Source organism: Pangasianodon hypophthalmus, chromosome 21 (assembly GCF_027358585.1).
Source record: "Pangasianodon hypophthalmus isolate fPanHyp1 chromosome 21, fPanHyp1.pri, whole genome shotgun sequence".
NCBI classification, from domain to species: domain Eukaryota; kingdom Metazoa; phylum Chordata; class Actinopteri; order Siluriformes; family Pangasiidae; genus Pangasianodon; species Pangasianodon hypophthalmus.
Genome location: NC_069730.1, coordinates 3,853,230 through 3,864,878, shown reverse-complemented (window position 1 = coordinate 3,864,878; position 11,649 = coordinate 3,853,230). Strand labels below are relative to the sequence as shown.

At 39.0% G+C, this 11,649-nt stretch overlaps 2 protein-coding genes across 2 annotated transcripts; one reads left to right on the top strand and one right to left on the bottom strand.

The window, feature by feature from the left end:
• Window positions 1-1,728: 1,728 nt before the first annotated feature.
• Window positions 1,729-5,339, bottom strand: pmvk (phosphomevalonate kinase). The gene is made up of 5 exons (XM_026941277.3): window positions 5,178-5,339; window positions 4,807-4,870; window positions 4,575-4,727; window positions 2,902-3,031; window positions 1,729-2,398 (listed from the first exon to the last, which is right to left on the bottom strand). Exons 1-5 carry the CDS (start codon window positions 5,264-5,266, stop codon window positions 2,217-2,219), a joined length of 618 nt encoding a protein of 205 aa, XP_026797078.3. The 5' UTR covers window positions 5,267-5,339; the 3' UTR covers window positions 1,729-2,216.
• Window positions 5,340-6,362: 1,023 nt separating this feature from the next.
• eaf1 (ELL associated factor 1) lies at window positions 6,363-11,416 on the top strand. The gene is made up of 6 exons (XM_026940840.3): window positions 6,363-6,623; window positions 7,312-7,406; window positions 7,495-7,631; window positions 7,828-7,994; window positions 8,580-8,795; window positions 9,848-11,416. Exons 1-6 carry the CDS (start codon window positions 6,521-6,523, stop codon window positions 9,895-9,897), a joined length of 768 nt encoding a protein of 255 aa, XP_026796641.1. The 5' UTR covers window positions 6,363-6,520; the 3' UTR covers window positions 9,898-11,416.
• Window positions 11,417-11,649: the final 233 nt, after the last annotated feature.

Here is an 11,649-nt window from a genome sequence, read left to right as displayed (position 1 = left end):
CTTTTTTAAAGCCTTAAACAAATTTCAAGCCTTTTTGGAAAGATATAGTCTAATTATGGCATTGAGTCTGAGGAGATCTCAGACACCAAGAATGAAGATGCATATGGTCTGTTTACTTCATGCTAACCACTTGTCACCTCTTTCAGTAGACTTTAACAGCTAAAGCCTCCATATTAACCAACTTGAAATCAAGATTTTGGGCCTAAGTGATGAGTTTTTTTTAACTGCATCAGTTTTCCAAATATTGCAAATATACACTATATGGCCAAAAGTATGTGGACACCTGACCATCACACCTGTATGTGATTCTTCACCAAACTGTTGCCACAAAGTCGGAAGCACACAATTATATAGAATGTCTTTGTATGCTGCAGCATTACAATTTCTCTTCACTGGAACTAAAAAGCCCAAACCTGTTCCAGCATGACGGTGCCCTTGTGCACAGAGCAAGCTCCACGTAGACATGGTTTGGGTGCCAAGGTTGGAGTGGAAGAACTCGAGTGGCCTGCACAGAGCCCTGACCTCAACCCCACTGAACACCTTTGGGATGAAATGGAACACCGACTGCACCCCAGACCTCCTCACTAACATCAGCGCCTGATCTCACTAATGCCCTTGTGGTTGAATGAACACAAATCCCCACAGCCACGCTCCAACATCTAGTGGAAAGCCTTCCCAGAAGAGAAAGCGGGACTAAATCTGGAATGGGATGTTCAACAAGCACATATGAGTATGATAGTCAGGTGTCCACAAACTTTTGGCCATCAAGTATATAATGTTAAAGTTTTAAGAAGAACTTCCACAGGCCGTGTCCTTACATGCCCTCACCTTTTGTGCTCTTTTTCAACATATCTGTACTTCTCTACAACACAATTCCGGATTTGTTGTTAATCGCTGAATCACACTAAAAGCCAACACCTGACGTGTTTCTGAATGTTTTTCAGGACAAGTGCGATTTTTATCAAATGCAGCAGATAGGTGTGTGATATGCGAGCCCATGTGACACTGGCATGTGCGGTATGCCATGCTATGGCTTGGCTGTGAATTCTAGATATTACTGGTCTAGTGCAAAAATGCGGCGTAGTAGGTACTATGGGCTGTCTCGGTATTTTTATTTTCCAACCTTGCACAGGCTGAATAAAATGGCTTGAATTCAACGTCTGTGATGTAGAGTCTGGAATAAAATCATCACTAAAAATTCATCACTAAAAATATGCTGTGTAAGGAACATTTGTTTGAACAATTAGTCACTTCCTGACTTACCCTTTGAAAATCTGTTTGAAGGTTATTCATGTATCTGGTTTACATGACGTGACATGAACAAAGCCCCTGCAGCGTTTCCTAAACATACAGACTGATGACAACAACGTAAACGAAAAAAAATTAACATGGTGCTTTAATAAGGTGTTGGGCCACCAGAAGGGCTTCATTGCTTTCCTGGTGATGATAAGTAGGGTTGAGGGCTGGTGAAATATGCCATAGTATATAATTTACCTTATCTTTATTTTCATCCAACCATCAAGTGAGCAGTTGTGCTCTGTGGATGGGGATGGAGTCATCCTGCAAGAGACCACTCCCATCAGGATAAAAATGACTGAATTATGCTAACATATATTAGAATGAGTGCATTAATATAAAGCTGTGATTTAAATTAGAGCAGACAGTACTGTCAGAGCTACTGTTAGAAAATGAATCATCTGACCAGACAGAACTGAGAATTCAACAGAGTTGTGGTATAATACATTTTAATTTATTATTATTTTAGCAATTTTATCTAAAATACTTACAAGTGAGGTAGAATCAAATTCAAGGAAATCTGTTAAGGTTTAACGGACTTGCTCAGGCACTCCCGGTATTTGGGATTTGTATTATTAATTGCTGATGAGCTTTCCCTTAAAAATGTATGAGAAACATGATAATGTCTTGATGAAAGTCCAAAACAAAATACTAAAAATTGGGATTCAAGTGGTGATAACTGTTGATCACTGATCACAGTTCCCTCAAAATGTTTGACCTGGACAATTTCTAATCACATTGCTCAAGGAAAGATAAGACACAATAAGTCACAAATGCAATATGACAGTAAACAGCAACATATTTTGCAAATCTTAATATAAATGCCTGTCACTCTTTATCAAAAACAGCCCCTTCATTTAAATAAACATGGTCTACAATAACCAGACATAATACTTTTGTTCCACAGATAAGTCTCCTCTTCATTGTCCATTTGATTTTATACTATCTTGTGTGCATTGGTGCTCTTGTGTCCTCTCCCTAGCTAATGCCAACAGTCCCTCAAGCTGTCCGTCGAGAAGAGTGCCATTTCCATCGTTCTGTATGATCCAGTCAAAGTCCACGCCCTGATCCAGACCACATTCAGACTCTGCATCGTCTACTCCTGTGGAGCGAGAGGTGGACAATATCAGTCAGCTTATGAACACGGTGAGCTATGGTGACATGGAGCAGCTAATAAACTGCCAACTTGGTGTATATTGTCTTTCTAAATCTAAAGAGACCTGATCATTAAGAGCTGGTTATTTGTATGATGCACCCACCACCATGCTTCAGAGCTGGTCATTAGTATGATGCACTCTCTACCATGCTTCAGAGCTGGTTATTGGTGTGCAGTGCTTTTTTCCCTTCCAAACATAGCCTTGTGCATTTCTGCCAAAGATTTTTTTTTTTTTTTTGGCAAGGATCTCTCATCTGAAGCCCTGTGGAACATCAGGTGCTCTTTTGCAAACTGTGTTTATGACGTAGATGAAGATTAGGACTCATTTTATGAGTAGTTCTTATAGAATTCCTGGTCATTCCAAAGGGTTCAACATTTTCCACCTTGTAACTGTATATTTAAGAGACACCTGCACAGTTTATATGGTCGGCAATGGCTCTCTCTCCTACCTGCAGTGAATCTCCATCCCCTCTGAGCCCTGGTTTGCTCAGAGGCCTCCACACGGACACTCACACACTGCTGTGGATATTCACTCCAGAACCACTGCAAATCAGACAAGCGCCTGCAGTCACTCACAATCTAGAGAGAGAGAAAGGCCAGGGCTGGTGAGCAGTAATCAGTTGATCCAATCATGCAACAGGACTACAGCTTCTTACAGTGCATCAGGTTAAGGTCAAACTGTAATCCCAGTTTACTGAGCGTGAAGGACATGAACAATAAATTACAACTAAGTGCTGCTTAGTTAAACAAACTAGGCCCATATTATCCAGGGTGATCTGTAGTTCATGTGTGTGTATTTTGTAATTCTACATTAAGAATACATGTGATTACCCGTGCTTAATTATTGCCTAGTATGATGTTTTTATCTATCTATGTCTAGCTAATCCTTGTCTAGGACTAAGACTAGGCTTTCTCTTTTACCCCAGTTTAATTCTCCCCACCATGATGCTACATATGTATGAAAAGGCTTCTGTCCTGAGTCTGCACATGATGAGGTCAAAGCCTCATCATAAAGAAGAGAATCAGGTCCTCACAGCCTAAAAGTGGCTCAACACACACTTATCATGCACTGCGTCATTGATTGTTTTCCTATAACGTAACTGAAGTGTCCTATAACTCTCATAATACGTTTAGAAATTATTTTATGCATGATTTGTTAAAATTCTGCAAGATTGTGTCTCTAAGTAGGTGAAATTGAATATTCTAATTTTTTAAAATTATTATTATTATTATAATTTTTTTTTACTTCTTGAGCCCGCCCCCATTCCCGTGTATGTACACAGAGCCCGGACTCTGTACCGGCAAGGACTGTCATGACATCACTTACAAGCGCACTCAGAGATTTAACTGCTTTAAAGCCAAGTTGTAACACTACAAACACATGAAATTCTGCTCATTAAGGTTTATGAAGATGTTCATGAGTGCTGTCGCTGTCCTTTTTATTTCTAGTAAGCGCTTATGAGATCCATTTTTACTCATAGACACTGATGTGGGTGGAGTGAAGGGGAGTTAGGGAGTGTCTGACAGTAAAATGACTGACAAGAGGCCCATCCAAACACAAACAAGCACTCCACACTGTAAGACAGTTTTCCAAACAAGTTTTCTCACACATAATGCACTCATGCTAAGACTGTGGCTTAAACCTCTTTTTTTCATCATGTTGTACATATTTTTCCAGGTTATTTGTACTAGTGGGAACTAAAATATATTACCTGTTGCACCTTTAAACATATAGTCTGAGCTGAAAAACCTGACCGGCTTGGTCTGACCAGATACCAACTTCCAAAACACAGGTTGTGCAGATCAAACTGTTAGACCAGATTCACCAGGTGGTGTAACTTTCCCACTTCCTTATTAATTAATTGATAAATTTCTAATTTCTAATCTAATTTGATTTTCTAATTGCGTTACTGTTGTGTTTTCTTTAAAATATTGTCTATGATGTAGAAAATGATTCCTTTCTATCAGCGGCAGAGATGGTCTACCAGTTTAAGCAGCTCCTGTGTTTTGACAGCTGGTACTTGATCAGACTAAGTGGACTTTTCAGCAGCGGTGTGGTGATTTTTGGTTTTAGTATCATCTTGGTGATCAGGGTTAAAGTGATGCTAACCCTAGTACTCACCCACACGGGCTGAGCGGCTCCACACACCACCTTGCGGCAGAAGAAGCCTGGGTCCTGGTGCCTCTTGCTCTCCCCCCAGCTGATCATCTCTGCCCGGTGCTGCTCCTTGTACTGCCCCGCTCCCAACAGCTGCTCATAGTCCAGCCCGTGCTCCTAATGATGTGTGGATTTTGAATCAGTTTATATTTAAAGTGATTTGATATTTATTGAGCAGTATGAGCTGATTTTATACCTGTGCATATTGCTCTTTAAGTGGAGCAGAAAGCCGGAGGATGCAGCACAGCTTTGGACTCAACCTACACACATATATACATCATGACAGACAGAAAGAAAGAAACACACTATTGATCCCGAGGGAAATTGCAAATTTCCGGACCGTAAGACAGTTTTCCAAACAGGTTTTCTCAGCCATGTAATACACTTGTGCTATGGCTATAGATTAAACCAGTATTATTCCTCACGTTGTACATATTTGTCCAGATTATTTGTACTGGTCGGAACTAAAAGAAATTGCCCACTGCACCTTTAAACATCTTTAAAATCTACCAAAACACAGGTTGAGCCATTAGCATTGATTTTAATTTTTAATACAAAAATAATCACCTTTTTTGTATTAAATTTGTCACGTAGTCCTTCCCAGACTTCCGTTTTCCGCTGAATAACAAAATAAGTTTTGGCTCTGAAGCTGTCATTATATATAAAACTTTCTACACAATCAGAAATCCTCCATCTGTTTCTGTACACACACACTACCGCTTTCTCTATATAGCCACGCCCCATTTCTCCATTCCGAAATATGATTGGTTAAAAGCCTTCTTGACGCGAAATAGTTTAATCTTCCGTTCTGTTTACCGTAACGTACACAATACACGAGCTCTCCTTAATGTTCAGTTTACATCACCTATTTTTGTAAAACAGCACTAGAATGTATCAAATGACGGTCGTAGTTACTCAAAAGAAGCATTGTATTTTCATTATACAGCATATATGTTTAAGTAAAATATGTATTTGTAATGGATAAGTCTCTAATGTTTTATGAGCGAGTGTATTTCTACCTTTACGGTAATCGGATGAGCGTCACGCCATGTGCGTCAGCAGCTCATTTCAAAAGGAGGGTTGTCTTTTTTCTTTTTTTTTTTTTTGATGAAGATCTGCACAGCAAAATAGAAAGTTGCATTTCTGCAGGATTTGGATAAAACTTACTTACTTTATTTATTTATTTATTTATTTATTTAGTCAGTCATTTATTTATTTATTTAAAAAGTAAATGACACAACAGCTCAGCAACATTAAAACTAAACGTAAAAATAAAGAAATAAATGAATAATATAATATAATAATATGTTAGTAGGTATTGTATGTAATAAAATAATTTCTTTTTTAATTTAAGTTATTAAGTCAACAAGCTACAATATAAACAGCTAAACAGTATGTCTTTATGTGTGTATTTTTAATGTCTTTAGGGTCTTTAGAGCACAAAAAACACATGAAACATTTTGCTCAGTATGTGATTAAAGATTTACATTTTAACAAAAAAAAATGCCAAGACAAAATAATTTTAAAAAATTGTTGCATTTTTACTAAATCAAAGTTTTATTTATTTATTTAGACAACATTAAAAGTAATAATAAATCATTTACTTATTCTTACAATTAAAATATTAATATATGCAAAATTATTTATTATTATGATAATATTTATTGATTTATTTATTGTTGGTATGTGTGTGTTTTGTTGTTGTTGGTGTGTGTTTTGTCTGGTTCCACATTTCGTCTTCCGTCTTCCAGCCAGAGACTTTTATTTTGGTAACCTGAGCGGAAACCTTACGATGTCAACAGGTTGTGTATGTTATGGTTGTATGTAGACATTACAGAGAGATTCTGCGCGTTAAGCAGCCCGCAGGGGAATAAATGTAGATGTGAGGAGGTGATTAGCGGCTTACAGTCATGAACGGAAGCTGTAATGCGGTGCTGGATAAAGAGGAACATGTTTTAAAGCTGGGAGAGAGCTTCGAGAAAAGAGCCAAGTCCTCCTTCCACACCATCAGATGTGAGTGAAGAGCATTATTCCCAGCTTCCCTTTATATTTATTCCCAGCTTCCCTTTATATTTATTCCCAGCTTCCCTTTATATTTATTCTCAGCTTCCCTTTATATTTATTCCCAGTTTCTCTTTACATTTATTTCCAGCTTCCCTTTACATTTATTCTCAGCTTCCCTTTATATTTATTCCCAGTTTCTCTTTACATTTATTCCCAGTTTCTCTTTACATTTATTCCCAGTTTCTCCTTACATTTATTCCCAGCTGCTCCTTACATTTATTCCCTGCTCATTGGAAGGAGTTTCCAGTGGGCGTCTCTCTCTCTTATTTATGTCTTTCTTTATGTCTCTCTCTCTCTCTCTCTCTCTCTCTCTCCCTCCCTCCCCCTCCCTCCTTCCCTCGGTCTCTTACTTTGTCTGTTTCTCTCATTCTGTCATATTTGTGGAAGTAGTATCCAGTGTCATTCTCTTTCTTTCTTTCTTTCTTTCTCATTTGTGGAAGGAGTCTCCAGTGTCATTCTCTTTCTTTCTTTCTTTCTTTCTTTCTTTGTATTAGTCAGAGGTAAAGCTGTATCTGAGTACTGTGACACAAGGTATTTCTTTTTTTTTGACACTCTTATTAACTACAGAAAAAAAGAGAGGCTGGTGAGGGATTGTGCATCTTTATTTTTGTTTACAATCATGTCCTTACTGTCGCAGATGATTTTAAGCCGGCCTCCATCGACACGTCATGTGAAGGAGAGCTGCAGGTGGGAAAAGGAGACGAGGTCACCATTACGCTCCCACACATCCCAGTGAGCTCTTTTTTCTTCTGTACATTCACAACAGCTGATCTTACCTACTTGGATTTTTATTGTGAGTAATCGTTGTTGTCATCACAAGGGTTCAACGCCTCCCATGACGGTCTTCAAAGGCAACAAGCGGCCGTATCAGAAAGACTGCGTCCTGATCATCAACCACGACACCGGCGAGTTTGTGCTGGAGAAGCTGAGCAGCAGCATTCAGGTCAAGAAGACCAGGTGGGAGTTTAGATTTAAATAGAATTATTTTGGAATGGGATTGGTTTGGATCATGTAAAAAAAAAAAAAAATCAGTGTAGTTTCACTTTAACACAATGTGAGATTTATGTGTTATATTGCATAACTGATTAATGACAGTATTAGCCAGCTATAGCAGACATTTGGTTGACCTTTGACCCCTGTGTTGTTCCATCAGAGCTGAAGGCAGCAGTAAGATCCAGGCTCGGATCGAGCAGCAGTCTGTGAGAGCCAGTCAGCCTGCGTCTCAGTTCCGAACTCCCACTAAACCCAGCAGCGGCGTGAAGACGTCCCCGAGTAAAGACAACCCGTCTCCTGAACCCCAGCTGGACGACATCAAGAGAGGTGAGACGACCGATAGCTCTAACTGTCTCCTGAAGACGCTTTCAGCCTCCATATACGCTTTATACACCGAGAACAAACACCTCACATCCACCAAAATCTCATCTCTAATCTCATTCTCTCTCTGTCTGTCTATCTCTTGCTCTCTCTCTGTTTCTTACTATGTCTCTTTCTGTCTTTATTTCTCTCTTGCTCTCTGTTTCTGTCTTCTTTTTTAATTTCTGTCTGTTTCTCTCTGACATTCTCACTGTCGTTCTCTATATATTTCTCTTTTTTTACACTCTCTTTCCTTTTGTCTGTCTTTCCCCCATTTTCATCTCTCTCTCTCTCTCTCTGTCTGTATGGTTTCCCCCTTTTTCTGTTTTCCTTTCTCTCTGCCTTACCATCTTCTTTCTTTCTTTCTTTCTTTCTTTCTTTCTTTCTTTCTTTCTTTCTTTCTTTCTTTCTTTGTCTCTCTTTCTCTCTCCCTGTCTTTCATTTTCTCTGTCTCTCTTTCTTTCCATCTCTGTTCCTCTCTTTCTCCCTGTCTCGTCTCTTTCTTTCTCTCTGTCCCGTTACACACTCTCTCTCTCTGTCTCTCTCTCGCAGAGCTGCGGGCGGAGGTGGAGATCATTGAGCAGATGAGCAGCAGTGGCAGCAGCAGCTCCTCAGACTCGGGCAGTTGTTCAGGCAGCGGTGATGACGACAGCTCCAGCAGTGATGGAGAGCAAGAGAGCACAAACCTCCACCTGTCCCCCAGCCGAGAGCCTCCGAGCAACGGCACGGAGAAATCCCAGGGCAACAACCAGCTAATGAACACACTGAGTGAATATCTCTCTCTCTCACACATTATACACACACACACACACACATTATTTCACATCATTTTAGCCGACTCCTTAGAAATTATATTTAATATTACCTTTTCCATTTTTAATGCTTCACAAATTGATTGGTTCCATATTAAACATGTTAAAGTCCCTGGTTTCTAATGTTAAAAAAAAACTTTGTTATACTAAATATCATGAGTATTTTTACAAATGATAGATTCTATACAGATATTTATATATACGAACTACAGTTTATTTATAACTAAAAGCTACAAAAAGTCTTCTTTTCTGCCTGATCAGAACGGGGTGGGCGTGTCAGATCGCATAACGATTAACATCAGCGTCTCCCTGGCAAAATAAACAACTTGTGAACAGTGTTAGTGCTAGAAAAGCATGTAGGAACGACAGACTTTCGTGTTTACATGCAAGTCATGAACGTTGCGTGGTGTGTTGGTGTATTTTGTACACATTTCTCAGAGCAGCTCATGGAAAGAGCCAAATCGAGTGATATACACTGATCCAACAGAGCATGGCAGGTGAAGCTCGGCAAGATCAGATTGTCGTATTACTCTGTTTCTAACATCAAGAGGTTTTATTATGCAAAAAAAAAAAATGTCAGTCTGTGTTATTCCTGGCTTTGCAACGTGCTCACCTGTAAGGAATGAGTATAATAAAAATGTGTTCATTAAATATATATCCAGCTTGTGTACATTTTTACAGCATTAGATCATTTGTAGTGAAGCCACTTTGCGAAGTGAACAAAGAGAAGGGAGGTCTTTGCCATACACAAATATCTACGCCAAAATAATGTAGAGAAAATGCTAAAAAAAGAAAAATATTTGAACTGGATTCTTGGGGAAAAAGGGGAGCTGACGTAAGCCAGTGGCTAATTCTTCACCTTGACATCACCTCTGCGTAATATAGACAGAAAATGATGGCCAGAAATGTAAAAAAATGATAGAAATTCATAATTTTTAACAAAAAAAAATACTTTCTTTTGCAGTATTTATGCTCTAAAGTCTGTGCTGGTGTTTGTTCTCTCCTCAGGAAACGATCTGCAGCTGAGCGAATCAGGCAGCGACAGCGATGACGATTGACGTCTTCCCATCATCCCTCACTCAGCACTGTTCTCTTTCTTATTTTCCCTCAACTTCGTGACAGGCTGCTCTTCCTCTGTTACAGTTTATAAAGCTGCCTGTGCTTTTGCAGTTTTGTCACAGCTCCTATATATATATATATATATATATATATATAAAATCAGAAGTTCTAGTTTGTATTTTTATTAGATTATTTTTATTTCATTAAAGTATATTTTAAGGCTTGTTACAGGATAAAAAAAAAAAGATTATGTGAAAAAGCATTCATATGGTTGTATATCAATACCATATATATTCTAGTTTGGCTTGTTTTTGTGATCATATAACCACTAGCTTGTGTTTTCATTTTTTCAGCTCAGTGTAGTGCTTAAATAATGTGTTCAGTTTTGCAGTGTATTTTGGTTGTGATGTCATACTATCATGATACTAGTTGTGATTGATCACGATTGGCACGATCAACTTAAGCACCACCCCTGTGGACACAGGCACACCGGCACATTCAGGATCCTGTACAGCTTTTGTAACTCGCTTACATTTAACAGGTGGGAGATTGTCCACAAGGGGGCAGTATCCATATGCTACATGTCCACTGTGCACAAATGCATTACTAGGAGTAGCGAATAAAATGGGAGTAGCGAATAAAAAATGCGCTATGGATTGTGAGATAGCAAGCGGTGAGAACTTTGAGATAATTTTATTTTTTTTTTGTTATGTCAGTGAGATCAGCGACTAATCGACAAACGACAACTTTACATCGTCTGTACGCAGTTGCGTACGTTCACATTGTACTGCTTACGCATATTTTTGTCTGGACGAAAAATTAATCGCTGCAGGAACGCGCTGTAAATAGACAAAAAACGGGAATATTTTATCTTCACACAAATATTTTAGAACTAAGTTAACTTGAATAAGAAGATAATTTATTCGAAATACACAATATCAGGTTCACTGACGTCCTGCGTAGTAAACAGACACGCCCCCTCAAGCAGCGTGACACTGACGATGATAACGAAGGGAGATATTCACGCCGTGTGCAGTGGACATTTAATCTTCGGTTCGCTTAAACTGTGTATAAATGCACCTCGTGCAAGTGAAGTTTGATTTTTTTTTTTGTTTGTTTGTTTGTTTTGCTGTAATTTTGTGACACCAGCCTGCTGTGAACTTCACATCTGTCACGATGCATCCTCGTTATTCATCTGCACTTATGAAGTTTATCTGAAGCTGCTGTCAAATAAGGTCACATGACATGACAATTGCTTCTTCTGTACAGATAAAGAAGGAAATATTGTATGAATTGACCAGTGTGAGTGTAAAAAAGATTTTAGCCTTAGTTATAGCTCTGTGTAGAGATTTTAACTGAAAAGCTGATAAACATGGGCTTGAACATTCGCTCAGACCTAAGAGTCAAGGCCAGTATTTTGAAATATAAATGCTCTTTTGCTCTTCATGTGTTATCTTAAACCGGAATGTTCTTTCCTGTGCCTGTGTTAATGGAGCAATAAAGAGCTGTTTTCTGAAACATGGAAAGTCAAGGATCCGTCTTTAATCTTCATCCATGGAAGAGTTTGTAATGCTTGTGTGTGCAGTGAGTTTTACTGATGCAACATCCATCCATCCATCCATCCTGTACCGCTTATCACACACCCATTCACACACTACGGACAATTTGAAAATGCCAATCAGCCTACAACACCGGTCTTTGGACTGGGGGAGGAAACCGGAGTACCCTGAGGAGACCCCCGAAGCACGGGG

Bases quoted from the DNA above. Each gene is read 5' to 3' on its own strand.
- pmvk (XM_026941277.3), bottom strand. From the start codon at position 5,266: ATGACAGCTTCAGAGCCAAAACTTATTTTGTTATTCAGCGGAAAACGG. The intron at 4,728-4,806 runs GTATAAAATCAG...ACACATCATTAG, and splicing joins TTAAAGAGCAATATGCACAG to GAGCACGGGCTGGACTATGA. The intron at 2,399-2,901 runs GTAGGAGAGAGA...CTCGCTCCACAG, and splicing joins GGGATGGAGATTCACTGCAG to GAGTAGACGATGCAGAGTCT.
- eaf1 (XM_026940840.3), top strand. From the start codon at position 6,521: ATGAACGGAAGCTGTAATGCGGTGCTGGATAAAGAGGAACATGTTTTA. The intron at 7,407-7,494 runs GTGAGCTCTTTT...TGTCATCACAAG, and splicing joins TTACGCTCCCACACATCCCA to GGTTCAACGCCTCCCATGAC. The intron at 7,995-8,579 runs GTGAGACGACCG...TCTCTCTCGCAG, and splicing joins GCTGGACGACATCAAGAGAG to AGCTGCGGGCGGAGGTGGAG.